Genomic DNA, 18,966 nt, shown 5'->3' on the forward strand with positions numbered 1-18,966 from the left:
CCACCTTCTGGAGATGGCCCGCAAGGAAGGACAAGAACCACTGCAACGCAGTGCCTCCTAATCCCATCCCTGCCAGTCGCTCCAGAAGGATGCTATGGTCAATGGTATCGAAAACCGCAGAGAGATCTAGGAAGACCAGCAAGGTCACACTCCCCCGTCTGGTCCCCCCCCCCCCCCGGTAGATCATCCACTAAGGTGACCAAAGCCGTTTCCATCCCATGTCCTGGCCTGAATCCGGATTGAAATGGATTTAGAAAATCAGCGTAATCCAAAAGTCCTTGGAGTTGTTTGGTCACCATTTAACAAAGCCTCTGAGAATTTTCTTTTTAGAAAGTTTTTTTTGTTGTTGACCATTTCTCTTCCTCTTCTTTTTCTCCAGCTAAAGAAGCTCTGGTTTTCAGTATAGGGTTGTAGCAGGGTATTTGTAGGAAGCAATACAATAAATCTGAAAGAATGGGATTCTACTCTAATTGATTTTGGTACAAATATGCATTCCTGCCTATGATAAGCAAGGTAAACAACATCTGCTTCTAGAATCCGTTACTGAGCATGTGTGAAGAACAAAACAGGGCGAGAAGGAGAAAGCAGATAAGCCTGCCTGACTAGCTACTCCCAGTATATCAAACTTTCAAAATAGAAATCATAAGTTGGGGGGTGGTGAAAAAATTAATTCCTGCATGCACTTTAGAAAAAGTTTTCAAATGGTTTCTAGAAGGTTCAAAATGTTCTTCTTTACTTCTGATGAAAAGCTTACCAGCCTTGATTGTTTTATTTCACTTGAAAACTGTGTTCTTCTTTATTTTTATTGTATAGAAGGCTACCCCTATTCTTTCTCTGTTATTTCTATACTTATTGCCAAATTTTCTGTTAAAGAAGGGATGCCTTGGAGCAGATCTACTGTATTTTGCTGTGAATGCACTACTGAAGCAGGTGTTTGGCTCCTCTCAAATCCAAATTGTAGAATATTCCTAATTTATAGAATGATCTTTTGCAAAGGGCAGATAAATCAGTGACTGTTTTGCACTGGAAATCTTCAAACTTTGTGTTTGGACTTAATTAGCAGAACTGAGGACTTTTCATGCATGTACCTGTCTTCCTGTGTGTGCTGACCACTAACAATGTATATGCTCCAGTATCTATGAGTGCCAGGATACTCAAGTGCCAAATATCAATAGGTTTCTATGCATGCCCTTCAGTTCCTGGTACAGTAGAGTCTCACTTATCCAAGCCTCGCTTATCCAAGTTTCTGGATTATCCAAGCCATTTTTGTAGTCAATATTTTCAATATATTGTGATATTTTGGTGCTAAATTAGTAAATACAGTAATTACAACATAACATTACTGCGTATTGAACTGCTTTTTCTGTCAAATTTGTTGTAAAACATGATGTCTTGGTGCTTAATTTGCAAAATCATAACCTAATTTGATATTTAATAGGCTTTTCCTTAATCCCTCCCTATTATCCAAGATATTCGCTTATCCAAACTTCTGCTGGCCCATTTAGCTTGGATAAGTGAGACTCTACTGTAGTTTTAAAAATCAAACACATAACAGCTGGACTGCTGGGAGGTCTGTTTATATGCTTGGCATGTAGAAGCAATCATGAAATATTCTAACATATTAGGAAACGAATGTGTTAAAAATATCTGAAAGTCCAAATTAAAAAAAATGGAATATTACTTTAAAAAAAAAGAACTTGCTGCTTTGCTTGCTATTTGAATCACCCAACAAGGCACTGCTTGATATTGTTACTGTATCTAGGAAGATAGCCACGTATCTTGCTACCAACAAAATCCAAAAATGTCCACAAATGAGCAGTATGTTTATTGGTCAACTAAAATGCAGAAAATGCACCCTGGAAGCTTTTGAAGCTTTGCTGACCTCCTCATCAGACAACTATGTTCTGTAAAATCTTTGCTTGATAAAGAAGCCAATGAAGCATTGAAAGCTTGAAGAATGCACTTCCAGTTTTGGGTAACACCCTAAAGCAACCTGAGTTGAAATATTTTCTCTTTCAGCTTGAATAATGTAACTGAAAATACAGCATGGCACCATATCTATATATACTTACCACTACTGTGGTTGTTTGACCTTCCTTGTAGCATGTAATAACCATCTCCTCCCCCAGCAAGGAAAGAAGGTAAAAGTACTTTGTATGTTTTTTCCATCTCAATTGGTACATAGACTGGCACTCTACACTCTGTGCAAAGGACCTTTAAGCTTATTACTCTGTTGCTTGGCTTTCGGGAAAGATCATACACAACACGTATGCCTGCAGAAAAATACACATTTGAATAGAATTTTAGAAGATCAGTGGCAACCAAGGGAAGGGTTAGGAATGAATTGGATGTCATTTTTTTGAAGGTTGGTCATTTTTAAATCTATCACTCCACATGTGTTGTGTCTTCTGAAGAGAATGCGTGTTCAATGTAATACTTAACCTATGGTGGCTAGTATCCATCAGACTAGAGCAAAAAGGCTGGAGCAAAACCAGAAACTGCATTTAAATAGGGCCATATGTGTAACACATTACTCATTGTACATCTTTGAGATTTGGTCTTAGAGAAAAACAGGAAAAATGGTTTCACATTTCCAGAATGACTCCCTACATAATACTTCTGAAGAAACAAGTAATCATCTACTCTTCACATGAAAGTAAAATAGTATGCAATACTCGTAGCAATTTTGGGGGTTTTTTCCAAGGAAAAATTACTACATTTTGCATATTGTGTCACTGCTAACATCATTTCTTGCAAATTGTTATTCATAAAGCCAGTATTCTGTTTTAGAAATGATCACCAAGATCTTTTCCCAGGTGCTCTGTTGATTTCTTCCTCCTCACCCGTTTCATAATGCACTGAAGGCAAAAGCTCACGGAATGGAAGACATGGCTTTCTTCACCCTCCATCTTATTTCTAGAACTTAAATATTGCCTTTCAGCTTCCTTGCTATATGGCTGAATGCATTCAAAAACATGGGCTCCCTCACAAAAATGCAGACCATGTAAACCACTTGGACTCTCCTTCCCATCCAGCTTAAAATAAAACAAGGAGTTGCTTTTCAAGGCAGTTTTCCTTCTGTCTGCACCCTTGAATTTCACCATAATGTAAGCCACATGCCAATTCCTTATCAGAGTGGAGTGAGGAGAAATACTCTCCCCAATAGCTATGAAAACCAAAATTAAAGCAGGTACAGCCTAGTGATCCATGCAGGACTTTAGTAAACAACAAAGGCAGAAGCACCCAAAATCCTTTGGAATCCTGATGGATCAGTTTATGGTAAAGGTAAAGGTTTTCCCCTGACATAAAGTGTAGTCGTGTATGACTCTGGGGGTTGGTGCTCATCTCCATTTCTAAGCCAAAGAGCCGGTGTTGTCCGTAGACGCCTCCAAGGTCATGTAACCAGCATCACTGCACCATTACCTTCCTGCCAGAGTAGTACCTACTCACATTTGCATGTTTTCGAACTCTTAGGTGGGCAGAAGATGGGGCTAATAGCGGGAGCTCAACCTCCTCCCCAGATTCAAACTACTGATCTTTTGGTCAGCAAGTTCAGCAGCTCAGTGGTTTAACCTGCTACAAATCCACTGACTGCACTCTTTAATATTTCCTTCCTACTCCATGGCAATTCCTTGCCAGTTGTTTTCTTCAGCACCTCTGGCAAAGAAGACCTTAACTGTACATGAGGCAGGGGAAGAGAGTCTTCGTAGGGGGAACCTTGCCTGTGATTATCCAATAGGTAAGCTTTGCAAGCTGGCCATGTAGGCAGCCAATGCCAATGAGAGCAGGCCAAGCCTGGCTGGGCAGTACCTTAAACAGTGTCAGGCCCAACTGTGATCAAAAATCCCAATCCAAGAAGCATATTATAGCTCTCATAGTTATTTGTTCGTAAATGCAAACATTTTTCCCTTTTCTAGAACAGAAACAAGATGTGAAATGATGAAGAATGGGAGTTATAGAGATAGCTAATTCATGGTTTTGTTTTTTGTTGCTTGTGGGGTATGTTTTGAAGACACCCATGCTGGAGGTCCCACTGGTACTTTCAGCATAACAAGACCCATGAATTATGCCATCCCGGGAATTGTGTTGACATGTCTATGAAGTTTGGCTAGTTGATCGTTCACCTTTTACTTGGCTTCACTGGCCTAGACAGAACAAGCCTCTCCAATGGTACAATGCAAAAGCAAGATAAGCTGTTGTTTTCAATCATAAAAAAGAGCATTTAGGACTCTGAACCAGCAGTTCAGAGATGGCGCTTACCTGAGACTTGTAGTAGTTCGCCCGTTCCTAGCCCGTGCCTGTAAACACTGTGCTCAAAGGCTTCTTTCAGAGTTGAACCTTTGATCTGTAGCAAGTCAAATGTCCCTCCAAAGGGCAACACCGAGAGAAGCTCTTCCCAGGTAATCGTACCTGTGTGCCATGAAATGTTTAAAAATACAGTCAAGTGTAGAATCTTGTTTAATATCATCTTGATTATTGCACAACTTAGTTTATGATAATATAGGACTGGAGAAATGTAAGTGCTCCAGATATTGTTGAACTCTTCAACTTTGGCCAACCTGGTCAGGAGTGAAGGTGGGTGGGAATAAAGTCTTTCTTTATAGGTTTTGTAGTTTTGTACTTAAGTTGAATTTGTATGTAAGTCAGAACATGTACATTTTTCAAGTGTAACTTTGGCCAAAAAAGATATTTTAGTTTTGGATGGCATAAAAAAGAGTTAACTCCCCTGTAATGTTTGTTTTTCTGTCTGTACTCCTGTTTAGAAGATTTCACTTCACTTTCTGTCCCTGTGACCATTGGAATTTGGAAATTTTGGCATGTCATAGAAACAAGGACCAGTGATAAAGCTTCAGTGAAGACATCCTTTCCTCATGATAACTCTTCCATGAGCGAATTTCCCTTCCTAGGGATAGATTTCCTCTTACTTCCTGTTGTCTCCCCCCTCACCCCATTCTTAACGGGGAGTCAGATGTAAGTTGGATGTCTGTAACTCGGCACTGCCTGTAGTAATTTGCAGCCTCTCCAACTCTAATGGTTATAACTTGAGAAGACTGACTTCAAATGCTTGTCCTCGGACAAGCCTCAATCTTGCCATTCAGCCTACATCAAAAATATAGTGCATGAGATACAGTGTAAAAGTTGTGTATATGCTACCTTGAACTTAGTACAAATGTACAAAAGTGTGTTTTTTTAACCCAGTTGTATAACACTGTCTCAGGACATCTTGCAATACAAAACCAGAAGAGCAATCAGCAAGTAAGAGCAATGAATTATAATAAAAGCATTGTAAAATAGGATTTAAAAACAGCTAGCAAACATCGAAATTATCAGGACAGATAAAGGCAAGAGAAAAAGATTTCAAACATTAGAAACCCTGAAAACAAACAGATTTCGCCCGGCAACTAAAAGATTGTTTTTAAAAAGGCAACACTGTACATGCCCTATAACGGGCTAGTAAAGTGTTCTTGAATTGTGTTCTCAAAGGCTTTCATGGCTGGAATCACTGGGTTGTTGTGAGTTTTTTTGGGCTGTATGGCTATGTTCTAGAACCATTCTTTCCTGACGTTTTGCCCACATCTATGCCAGACATCCTCAGAGGTTGTGAGGTATATTGGAAACTAAGCGAGGGAAGTTTATATATCTGTAGAATCTGTAGAATAATGTCCAGCATGGGAGAAAGAACTCTTGTCTGCTGGAGGCCAGTGTGAATGTTGCAATTAATCACCTTGATTACCATTTTTGAATTGCAACTCCCAGGATTTGTCACTATCAGCTACGCTGACTGGAGTTGAATCCAACAACATCTAGCCAAACTTTATTCAATCCTTATTTATTTATTCAATTGTAAATGAATTCCAAAAGCTAGAGGTCGCTACAAAAAGGGCTCTCTGTTCAGTAGCCATTAACTCAGGAAGGAGGAAGGAGTAATTTCGAGTAGACCTTTTGAAGTAGATCTCAACTGACAAAAATCCCAGCTTTAATGTGGGCAGTCTGTGTAACCCAATCTGGAGCTACTGAAAAACATGCCATATTAACATTCACTCAATTGGTGCCTTCCAAATGTTTTGGACTACACTGCCTAGCAGACTACTGTGGCTAGAACTGATGGGATTTGAAATCCAAAACATCTGGAAGAACCAGGTTGGGAAAAGCTGACAAAAAGGCTCCAGTATGTGCTGCTGCTTAATGGACGGCTCCTTCGTAACATGTAAAGATTCCTTCAGTGCTGTGTGTGCCTGTTTGTGGTTTGGAGCTTTTTTAAATGACTCAAGGGAACTGAATGGTAATAAGTCTACTTTTTGTTATTTCTACATGATGACATAGCCCTGTGGAAAAGATTTTTTTTTTTAAAAAACTAACCTTCATTTGAAGAATACAATCAGTGGACTGGCACAGAATCTTCCAATACCAAGAAAAAATGTTCTCTTTAACATCTTGTATTAACTTTTTGTTGCTGACATGTATGTATGTGCAAAGAGGGAGGAGAAAAAGAGACAAGTCTTTACAGTCTGATTAGTTTAAGAAAAACAACAGAGGTGAAATACAGAAGTTATAAAACAAGAATCGCAAAACTAGTTAGGTGTTGACAGAAATGTGAAACAGAGAGATTAAACCGAAGCAGAATGGCCAACAAAAAAACCCCGACAACTCAAGTTCCTACCAAGCATACCATTGTTGCTTTGTTCATCGATGGGTCCCCGTATTCCACCACCATTTATGATGCACATCGAAACATGATTCCATTGATTGTCATCTGGATGTCTCAGGTTACTGTTAACCTAGAACATTTGCAAAGAAGGTAATTTCTATCACTTTGGGTTTTGGGGTTCAAGGACTCCAGCAAGTCAGTTTTGCTAAGCATTTTATAAACTCATTTTTTAAAAGAAAATGAGAATTTTTGGGTTGTTATTTCATAAATGAATATCCTTCACAATAAACAAAAACCCAAAACCAATCCTCAGCTTTAATATGTGTACATGCTTTCCTACTATGTGAAAACATGTTTCTTACTCCAAAACAGAGCCCCCGGTGATGCAGTGGGTTAAACGGTTGTGCCGGCAGGACTGCTGACTGATAGGTCAGCGGTTAGGATCTGGGGAGAGTGGGTGAGCTCCCTCTGTCAGCTCCAGCTTCCCCATGTGGGGAAATGAGAGAAGCCTCCCACAATTCTCTCACACCAGAAGCAACTTGCAATTTCTCCAGTCACTCCTGACACACACACACAGAAACCCAGAAAACTCCAAAACAAACAAGTATATATTCTGATAAATTTAGGAATGACTTTGGGTGTTTCATTAGAAAATGTTTGTATTTATAGTTAAAACACAGAAATATCAGAATTATCAATGCTGGAGAAGTCAGAAGTGAAGATGTACTAGCCTTTTATAAAACACTGATGCAGTATGGGGAAACTAAGGAGCAGAGAAAGGCACAATCTTAATTTTTTTTCAAAAATAGTAGGACTTGCTTTGCCAAATAGTTCAGTTTTATAGAGTAAGGTGAAAGGGCAAATTACCAATGACCTTTCAAATGATATATCTAAAGCTAAACTAAAGGGATAGTATGTATAGTACAGGGGTCCTCAAACTTTTTAAGCCGAGGGCCAGTCCACAATCCTTCAGACTGTTGAGGGGCCGGATTATCATTTAAAAAAAAATATAAACAAATTCTGATGCACACTGCACATGTCTTATTTGTAGTGCAAAAACAAGAACAAGAACAAGAACAATGAAAGAACAATACAATATTTAAAAATAAAAACAATTTTAACCAACATACATTTATCAGGATTTCAATGGGAAGTGTGGTCCTGCTTCTGGCCAATGAGATAGTCAAGTTAATTAGGGTTGTTGTTGTTGTTGTTGTTGTTGTTGTTGTTGTGCCTTCAAGTCATTGGGTGACTTTGGGTGAGCCTAAGTCTAAAATTTATTTATTATTTATTTACTGCATTTATTTACTACATTTGTATCACACCCTTCTCACCCCAAAGGGGACTCAGAGTGGCTTACAAATTATATGTACATACAATATATTATATTATTAGCATAGAACAATATTAGCATTATATATTACTATATTGTACTATATCAATATACTGTAATATTATTAGTAATATTATATGTAATATAGAATATATAATTAATATTATTATATGGTATTATTATTAGTGTTATATTGTATTACATTATAATATCATTATCAATATTATATGTATATACAATATATTATATTATAAAACTGAGGGCGGGGGCCAGGTAAATGACCTCGGAGGGCCGCATCCAGCCCCCGGGCCTTAGTTTGGGGACCCCTGGTATAGTACATACTTAACTAAAGGGATACAATCCATCCTTTAGTTACAAATGCTAGGTATGGGTCCTATGTTTTCTTCAGTACAAAACATTAAGATGTTAGGAAAAGTTGTGTTTATGTCAGCATATCACAAAAGACATCCTGTTTTGCCCTGCAATTCTGAAATGCAATACATAACAACTTGATTGCTGTGAGTCAATGATTCTATGAAGATGTCATAATGAAGTGAAACTGTAAACGGAAAAAGATGAACTTCTGTTTTATTAGGGATCTTAGAAGAGGACGATTTTGAAAAGACAAAGAGTAGGATCAAATCTGAACTAATTTCTTTATGGTGGAAACCTGACAGATATGAGAATGCCTTTACGAATCTCCAAGTTATCTGGCTCGGAGCTGACATAATAATACGGCATCTTAACGTCCATTGGGTGGGATAGCACAAAAGCATCTGAAATATAGGTTTTGTTGTACTTAAATCTGATGCTGCAGGTCCAAATAGTTTTAAGGAGCACTTTGCCTTATTGAACAAAATGATATGTACTTCTAAGAAGTACTCTATAAGTTTTACAGAATCATTAAAAGGGGAGTTAAGGATGTGTAAATAGTAATTGTACAGAAAAAAAAAGCTGTGAGTGCATTCTGTGCATGTGAACATATTACTTTGCAATTTGAGACAGGGACAGTAAGTCACTGGGTTTGCTCTAGCAAAGTATGACCAAAGTTTAAAGTCACTGCTAATTAACTTTAGAATGGGTTGGGCTCCTCTATGACTTCTTAGAGCAAGTCAAGCCAACCCAGTGCCAGACTAGTCAATTCACAGACCTCAAAAAAGGGACTTGTGCCAGGCCAAGAAACTTCCTCTGGAGAATGCTTTCTGCCAGAGACAGGTTTCCAGGACAGGATGGAACTGCCTGGACTACCTAATTAACTTTAATTGTGCAAACCTTAAATTCTGGCAACAGTGTAGGCTAAGACATAATTTTCTTTCAGTGAGCTTGGTTTCATTTGAGAAGATACTAAACCAAAAATTGCATTATATTTCTACTCAGAAACGTTTTGGATTAATGAAGGTTAGGTTTAGAATAAATCTTAGGGTTTTTTTTTTTAACTGCGGGGCATCAGCTCTACTTATAAATCTCAGAAATCCCAGCCATCTGACCAGCTGTTAGGAATTGTGGGAGCTGAAGTCCAAAACACCTGGAGGATCAAAGGTTGGGAATCACTGCCCCAAAGAAAACTTCTTGGAAGCAAAGTTTAAGAAATAAAGTTAGATAGGTAGTTAACCTTCCTGCCTTCTTCTCATAGGTGATGCTGCTCTAAGGGTTTGGGACTAGCACCACTCTGGGTTATATCTGACACTAATCTACAGTTTGGTTGTCATCTCCTGGTCAAAATCTACAGTCTTGTCATCATCTCCTGGTCAAAAGTTTCGATATCCACAGAGACTTCAGAAGCATACAGCTTGTCTATAAAATCTTAACACCAAGTCCACATCTACCAAGAAGCCTTGGATCAAGCCCTTAAGACTTCCCATTCAACTAGTTTGAATTCTAAATACCTTTTCATTCAGTCACTTTGTCTCTTAGACTCCTCTCCTTCTCTTTGGGTACATGTACATTAGAATGAATGCAGTTTGATACCACTTGAACTGCCATGGCCCAATGTTATCAAATCATAGGAGTATTTTTACAAGATCTTTAGCTTTCTTTGCCAAAGAGTGCTGGAGCCTCACCAAACTCTAGGATTGCATAGCATTGAGCCATGACACTTAAAGTGATATTAAATTGCATTAATTCTACAGTGCAGGTTCACTCTTTGATGTGAGAGAAACAATTGTGCAAACACCATGTATGCATAAAGATGCCAAGTGCCCATTCACATTCTGCAAAATCTTCATCATTATTACTGAAGGAGGGATAAAGACTTGAAAGTGGGTTGGGAAGTTAAAAGCAGGAGATGTCCTTTTGAATTAGGTTGTTAAAATACACTCTAATTCAATGTAGTATCATGATTTGTGTGTCAAAACATGGACCCACAGATTCAAGTTTTCTCTCAATCATGAAATTCAGCAAAGGATTTTAGACCATCTGCTATCTCTCAATCTAATCTATTGTAGAGGATTATTGTGAAAAAACAGGATGTATCGGCACATGCTGCCTTAAGCTTCATGGGGAAAAGATTGTGTGTGTGTGTGTGTGTTACAAATATTAACACCTCTACAGTATCTTACTTTTCTTATTGGGGATGGCTACATGGACCTCAGGATTTTGAATGACCTTCACCCAAACTGATTTCAGCATCCCAATGAGTAGACATGATTCTTTAGCATATCTGCCAAAGCCATCAAATACTTACATGACCATTTGTAAGTTAAGCAATGACTTTCTTACCACAGCATCACAAATCAAGTTTCCCATGTTGCATTCTTGAAAACGGCATGCTTGACTGGTACCGTTTAGATAAACAATAGTCTTCCCTATTTCTTTGGAAGAAAAATTTCGCAGCTCAACTTTCATCTTATCAACTTCTGCTTTCACAATTGGATCTAAATTAGAAATACGGTACAGTATGGTAAACACCATTACGGATTATACGTATAACTCATGAGATAGCAAGTCTGTTTGTCTACAGTACAATGTTACAACAGGTTTGAGGTTCTTTCCATTGAAGGTTACTCCATCAATAGTCATTTTTCAGAACGAACTGAAAGAATAAATGGGTGGTGGACCTCCACTTAACAATGCTTTGGATTCAAAGAGTCACATAACCAGTTCTTTATGGATTAGCGCTTAGGGAACAACTTTGTCACATTTCATGTTATACAGTAAGCTGCTTTCAGAAATCACATTTGTGGTATGTCAGAATATCAGAAACCACAAATCTAGTAGTGACAGCATTTATTCAGAGTTTAAAAGAACAGTCATCATTCAATCTGAACAGTGTATGAAAACACTACCATATTTCCATGAAAATTAGACTAGGCCTCATATTAATTTTAGGCTTATTTTCAGGGGATGTCTTTTCCCCATGTATCAAATGTTCATATCATTTGTGCATTGTGACTATATTCCAATTGGTCATTCAACAATAAGTTTAGAATTCCTCTGTTTACATAGGCATTTACCTCTCGTCCAAAGGCGCCTGCTTGAGTATTCAAAATGCTTAATTATAATTTATATTATCATTTTAAGTATTAATGTCATTATTTATTTATATTTAATTATATATTAATCTATTAATATTAATAATATTATTTTAAAACTCAATACGTCCATTGTATATTGCAACAGATGTACTGTCGGTAAACGTGTCTGTTTGACTGACAATCTTAACTGGAGCTTATTTTTCAGGTAGAGCATATATTACGAGCATCCTGAAAAATCATGCTAGGCCTTATTTTCCAGTTAGATATTATTTTCAGGAAAACTGTATGTTTCTGTAAAGAATGCAAAAAAAAAAAAAGAAAGAAATTGTGCATTTTTAATTCAGCCAAAGTCTATTTTAAAATTTCTGGATAAGCCAGTCAAAATGGTTTCATAGTTACAGCACATAATTATTTTTTTGTATAAAGGATGAAGACCAATTATTTTATAAGATGAGAGGCATTTTTATAAGAATTTTTTAAAATAAGAGTTAATGTTATGACTGCAGACAAAAATGCCAGATTTCACACAACCCTCCATACCTTCAGGGATACTGCTGTCTAGTAGGATAGGGTTTCCAGATGCTTTAATTACATTTCCATCATCATCAAAGGTGACATTCAGGTAGCCAAGATATTTTCCAAAAGCATAAGCTTGAACAACAGGTACTTCACGACCATCATCCGATTTCACCATGAATGGATAATTACCAGCAGGTATATCATTTGAAGGAGGAACACCTGTAGAAATGATGAGAACTTGAATGATGAGAACTTGAATGAGAACTTGAATGCTCTTTGTACTTTTTAACTTTTTTCATTTGATCCAGTCTAATTCAATTGTGTCTATCCACTTGCAGTAATGTATACACTTTGAGACGTTAATAAATTTATTCACAAAATAGTGTCTCACGTTTCTTTCTAGTAGAAAATGTCCTTTCCATGGATGTTGCCTTGTTTGATATATTTTTTTCTCATGAAGCCTACTACCTTTTGCTGATTTTTTCCCCAAATCAAAGTGTTCAGCTGGTAAGACTGACATCACAGTAAGGAAGATGTTAAAGATTTAGGGCATATTACCACAGTATGGGAAGGCTATCCCTACAATTTTGTTTAAAGAGTTATGTGAAGGAGACCAGAAAAGAAATCTTAATGTCCCTTGATTATTCGGAAGATAATTTCCTTTTGGATACTGATATTTTTTGAGGAGAAAGAATCTCGAGGAAACTAGATTATTCTTTCACAAGGGCAAATATTGAAATATTGAAGACAGAACTCTCTAAATGAGGATGGAAATTTTCACTATGTATTCATGGTTTGATTCAAGTCAGGTTTTTTGTCACCGAATACACCCACACACATACTACACACGGCACTATTATTTATTTCGTTTTGTTTCATCTGCTGAAAGTAGTAGGTCTATTTTAGGAAATGTGCTTGGGATTGAGTCAGTAAACATTAGTTCAGCTTGAGAATTTTACCAGGACGCTGGTAAGTTCAATGGAAAAACTCTTGTCACTATGTTTTATATTCTACAGCTCACTGGCTAGCCAGCACCACACAGCCATGAATGATTCTTTGTAAATCTTGCCACTGACATCTCCACTCGTTTTAAAACCCTCGGCTCCTGGACAGCTCCCAAAGGTTTTTTTTTACAGTGCTGAAAACCTCAGGATGAGATGATAATAGTAATAGAACAGCTGACGTGCATTTCAAAAACCAAACTAGACAATTAAGACAGGCCAAAAGTATCTAAACTGTTGTACCCAGAGAGATTCCTTGGAAAGCTTACCTTTTTGGACTGCAGCTCCCAGAATCCCCATCTAGGCCTGGGAGTTGTACCCCCACAAGAGTAATATTTCCAAGCTCTGTTCTGAGTATTTTTCTGCACTTCTTTGAACTTTGTTAGGTGTGTAAATAAAGTGTAATAGTGTTTACAACAACTTTCCAAAATTCTGGGTTTCAAAGGAGAAAAAACCAAACAGGGCCAGAAGCATTTTGGAATATAAGAGAAAGTCTGGGAATTGACTTGTTTTAAGGGAGATCCTCAGATCACAGAAGGCTATTCTTATCAAGAATATAAAAATCCAATTGCCAAAGATTGTAAGGGTGAGAAAATATTAAGCATTAAAAACTAGAAGGATAAATTGTGGGATTATGCATAAGATGGCCAAGATTTCTAGCAATTTGAAATATGAAACATGAAAATCATGAACTTTTTGAAAGAAATCTAAAGCTGGCCTTAACATACTTGACAGGAGATCTTAAGAAATAAAAACAAGAGGAAATTATTGAGCTAGAGATATAGAGGGTTAAGTAAAATGTGTACAAACTCCACGAGGTTCAGTGACGGAAGTCAAGGTGATGAGCAGGACTGGGGGGGGGGGGGTTGTGGGGTTATTGTACGTGGGTGGTGGGTTGTCTTTGTATGTGTTTGTGTGCATGTTTGTAATGTATATTGTAGGTGTATTACAATTTTAAAACTATTAAAAGTGTGTGTGTGTGTGTGTGTGTGTGTGTGTGTGTGTGTGTATATATATATATATATATATATATATATATATATATATATATATATATATATAAAAGAATATAAAAATCCTGGAACAACAAAGTGAGCCACAACACACAGGAATCAACAATGGGAGAGATAAGGTGTAGTGTTGTTGTATGTCTTTCGGGCTGTGTGGCCATGTTCCAGAAGTATTCTCTCCTGACGTTTCACCCACATCTATGGCAGGCATCCTCAGAGTTTGTGAGGTATGGATCCATACCTCACAACCTCTGAGGATGCCTGCCATAGATGTGGGCGAAACGTCAGGAGAGAATACTTCTGGAACATGGCCACACAGCCCGAAAGACATACAACAACCCTGTGATCCCGGCCATGAAAGCCTTCGACAACATAAGGTGTAGTGTTGCTTCCTAACAACTCATTCCTAGGTGTGTTTGCTGTTTTCATTGGCACTTACTTGATTAGAATGCCAAATGATACCCTGCGTGCACATGCTTAGCATTCAATAGTTTAGGTTTCAAAGACTAGTTGTTATCTAGGTATATCATAAAATAAGAAAGTTAAGGTGCTTATGCATAGTGTGATTTGCACACACTGCCTAACATAACTCTGGGAGAAAGATAGCATATATGCCAGGAGAGAATACTGAATGTAAAACACAGGCACTTATTTTTACTTTCTATACTCCTTTTTTAAAAAAACCTGTAATTACCAAGCCAGTTCTGACTGAAGCCAAAGGAAGCTTACCCACATGGCAATTTCAGAAGGCTTTAAAAACAAAATACACTCTCTCGGATTACTGCTTTGGCATTTCGGACGCAAGCAAATTTGCTCTTCTTAGTAAACCAGTCACCAACATGGAGGTGGAGGATAGGTAGCCAAACAAATCTCAGAGGAAAATTCAAATATGCCATCAGAAAGAGAGTTCATACAGCAGGACAGAGCAAAGGAGCCAGGAAACCACAAGCAAAACAAAGATGCTCAATTTATTTCTGTCATGATTACGTGTACATGTACATGATATACATGATTATGAGGGGAAAACCCAGTACCTTTGGTCAAGCCTACTATTTTCTTTGAAGAAAAGGAAACTATGACACATTTTAAAAACACTTAAAAGTGTGATGAAAGCAATGTCTCGATGATAAAAATAGAGCACATAAAAACAGAACTTAGAAGATGTGCTACTGATGCCCTCTTAGTGCCTCATCACACTGGAGCATGAATGCACTTTAAATCCGGTTTCTGCCTCCTGCAGAATTCTGGGGTTTGTACTTTAGTGAGGCCCAGGACCTGTCTGGTTGAGCTGTTTAAAGCCCCCTCCCTAAAGTGGATTTAAAGTGGATCCGAGCTCTAGTGTGATGTGTCTTTTTATGCTAGTCAGTCACATTAAAAGAGGAACAGAGGCAGGAAGTTAACAGACTGGTCTACTTATTCTCTCTGATTTCATCCTATGTTTTTCAGAGTTTTCTTCAAATGAGGCAGCATTTCCCACACATGACTAACATGGATAGAATTTTGGACTAAAAATTCCAGAATCCCAAAATGTTTATCTTGAGTTGTATTTCCCGCTGAAAGCAGTGCAGCATGGATAGAAAGCAGACATCTTTGCAAATCCCAGTTTAATCCCAAATATCAAATGATAATATGCAAAAACTTACATCATGTCCAAAATCAAGGCATGAAAAATAACATGTTTAGTACTCTGTTGAGCACTGTGATAAATATATCTTATAATGCTAAATATAACTAAAATATGGTGGTGGGATGATGACGACTGTCATGATATTTCTTTTATCCTGTCTTTTTCCTAGATTTTTTCCTAGTGTCAAAAATCCATATGAGAAAAATAAAGAGTAGTGGAACAGAGGGAAGGGGCTCTCCAGCAAATCATAAGACATTTGTAACACAATTAAATAGGAGCCCCCAGTGGTGCAATGGGTTAAACCCTTGTGCTGGCAGGACTGCTGACCGACAGGAGCGGGTGAGCTCCCTATGTCAGCTTCAGCTCTCCATGCGGGAACATGAGAGATAAGCCTCCCACAAGATTGGTAAAACATCAAAATATTCGGGCGTCCCCTGGACAATGTCCTTACAGATGCCCAACTCTCTCACACCAGAAGCGACTTGCAATTTCTCAAGACACTCCTGACACACACAAAAAACCCAATCAAGCTATTGGAAGCCCTTCTATGTTAATGAAATGGCATACCTGTGTAAAGAAACGTGTTTGTATGTCCCCCGATCACAACGTCTACTCCTTTAACTTTCTGGGCAATCATTTTGTCCACAGTGAAGCCAGAGTGACCAAGTGCAATGATCTTGTTGACACCCAGCGTAGTAAGTTTCTGCACCTGTGGCTGCAATGCTTCAATTTCATCTTCAAAAATTAAATCTGGCCCTTAAAAAAATCAGAAAAAATATGTATTAGTATATTATGGTATAAACCTTTATTGTATAGCAAAGCAAAAAGACATCACACACACAATGTAGTATAGTTCTTTTTTCAATACAAGAGATGTCACATTGTTATCTAACAATAATAAATAATAACTTTATTTATATCCTTCCCCTCTCCCTGAAGGGATTTGGAGTGGCTTACAACCACGTGACAGTAAAAACAAAAATAATCACAAGCATTTAAGCAATATAAATTAAATGAACAATAAATATGAAATAAAATACATAAAAATGAAAACACCCAAATTAAATATAACATAAAAGACATTCATCAATAAATAAACAGGAAAAACAATACTTACACTGTACATCATAAAACATTTAAGAACACCCCAGTCATTGTTCTAGTCTGGTCCAGTTAAAAATTTCCATTGAAGTCATCAATCCATTGGCTAACATTAAAACATTTTCAAACACCTGTTTCCATAACCTAGTTTGCAACTCTTTCCTAAAGATCGATAGTGTGGGGGCCTGCTTAATCTCCCTGGGGAGGGTGTTCTAGAGGCGAGGGGCCACCACCGAGAAGGCCCTCTCCCTCATCCCCACCAGCTACACTTGTGACAGAGATTAGACCATGAGGAGGGCAACCCTGGCAGATCGTAGAGTCCAGACAGGTTCATAGGGAAAGACATGGTTGCGAAGATAGGTTGGACCTGAACAGTTTAATTAACTTTCTGACTCAGTAGTTTTTTGAGAATTAGATGATAATGCTTTGTTCATTTTATTAGAGAGCAATGGTCAAAAGTCAATCTGCAATGATTTAAGGATGCCTATTGAGTGTAAAATGGTAACCCCCCTCTGAATAAATCTTTCCAAGACAAATCCTGTGTTAAGGTTGTCTGAGGTCCCTTCTGCATTGAACTGGATTATATGGCAGTGTAGACTCAGATAACCCAATTCAAAGCAGATATTGTGGATTATCTGCCTTGATATTCTGGGTTATATGGCTGTGTAGAAGGGCCCTTGGAGTCACCATAAGCAGAAACAACTTGAAGGGACACAATACAGCAAAAGACAAAGTGAGATTGGAAACAGAGCCATCTTCAGATGTATCTTTGAATTTTAATCAGTTATTGCTAAATTAGAAAATAAATTGCATGTATGAAGGGAAGGGTGTTGTATGGAAAAAGAACTCTATGAAGAGTGGGTGCTATCTTTAAATTTTCATTGCTGCTGCTTCTTCCCCCATGCAAAGGATTGTTACCTTGACGCGGTGCTGGGGCTTGAGTGCCTCGATGATGCCATGAGCTAAACCGTGCAGGGCCACCCAAGACGGGAAGGTCATGGCAGAGAGGTCAGACTAAATACGATCCCTGGGGAAGGTAATGGCAACCCACCCCAGTATTCTTGCCATGAAAACTACATTGATCAGTACAATCAGAGAAATGTCGGTATATCATTGGAAGATAGGACTCCCAGGTCGGAAGATGGTCAAAATGCTACAGGGGAGGAGCAGAGGACTAGTCCAAGTAGCCCCAGATGTGATGATGCAGTTAGCTCAAAGTCGGAAGGAAGGCTAACGGCCGACGGTGCTGGAGGTGAATGACAAATCTGATGTTCTAAAGATCAACACACTATAGGAACCTGGAATGTAAGATATATGAGCCAGGGCAAACTGGACGTGGTTATTGGTGAGATGTCAAGATTGAAGATAGACATTCTGGGGGTCTGTGAACTGAAATGGACTGGAATGGGCCACTTCACAACAGATGACCACCAGATCTACTACTGCGGACCGAAGAAATGGAGTAGCCTTCATAATTAATAATAAAGTTGCTAAAGCAGTGTTTGGACAACCCCAAAAATGATAGAATGATCTCAATTCGAGTTCAAGGCGAGCCGTTTAACATCACAGTGATCCAAATATACACCCCAACCACAGCTGCTTAAGAAGCAGAATTAGATCAGTTCTGTGAGGATCTGCAGCACCTACTGGTTAATACTAGGCTTGAGCGATCCATGAAAAAATTGATTCTAAACTCGTTTCAAAAGTAGGGGGCGCCAGCGTTTCATTTCTGATGTCATTTCCGAATTTTGCCCCCCAAAAAATTCGAAATTAACGAAAATTCGTTAGTTTCAAAAGTAATTCATTAAAGGCGGACGCGCATGCGCAGTGGCCAAAAAAAACAGCACGAGGGGAGATTTTACAGGACTCTCCCGCCCTCATTTTTGAGTGATCTTCTTCAAACTTGGTACAGTGGTAGAACACATTTAACACTGATAGCTCACCAAAATTTGGAACGTTTCCCTTATCCTCTGATTTTTGGCGAATTTTCATAGCTTTTATAATAAACCATTTTTTAATAATTGCAGAAATCTGTTCCTGGTTTGAAAGTCTTATTTCCTGTTAAATTGGGTTGTCTTTACTGTGAAAGTCATTGTTCTACTTCAGAAACTTTGTTTTTGTGGCTGAAACTTTGTTAAATTGGTGTGTGTGTGATATATACTGTATATATATATATATATATATATATATATATAGTCCCTGCATATGTGTGTGTGTGTATATAGGTAAAGGTAAAGGTATCCCTTGACGTTA

The 18,966-nt window shown here is 38.1% G+C and overlaps 1 protein-coding gene across 1 annotated transcript in view; it reads right to left on the minus strand.

Moving 5' to 3' along the window:
- nt5e (5'-nucleotidase ecto) overlaps positions 1–18,966 on the minus strand; it is a 55,453-nt gene that overhangs the window by 1,743 nt on the left and 34,744 nt on the right. The window contains exons 3-8 of the mRNA XM_062981077.1: positions 16,180–16,368; positions 11,996–12,193; positions 10,701–10,855; positions 6,671–6,779; positions 4,261–4,410; positions 2,073–2,273 (exon numbers count right to left, since the gene is read on the minus strand). Of these exons, the coding sequence (XP_062837147.1) occupies positions 2,073–2,273; positions 4,261–4,410; positions 6,671–6,779; positions 10,701–10,855; positions 11,996–12,193; positions 16,180–16,368 (1,002 nt within the window). The remainder of the gene's footprint in view (positions 1–2,072; positions 2,274–4,260; positions 4,411–6,670; positions 6,780–10,700; positions 10,856–11,995; positions 12,194–16,179; positions 16,369–18,966) is intronic.

Source organism: Anolis carolinensis, chromosome 1 (assembly GCF_035594765.1).
Source record: "Anolis carolinensis isolate JA03-04 chromosome 1, rAnoCar3.1.pri, whole genome shotgun sequence".
In the NCBI taxonomy this organism is placed as follows: Eukaryota; Metazoa; Chordata; class Lepidosauria; order Squamata; family Dactyloidae; genus Anolis; species Anolis carolinensis.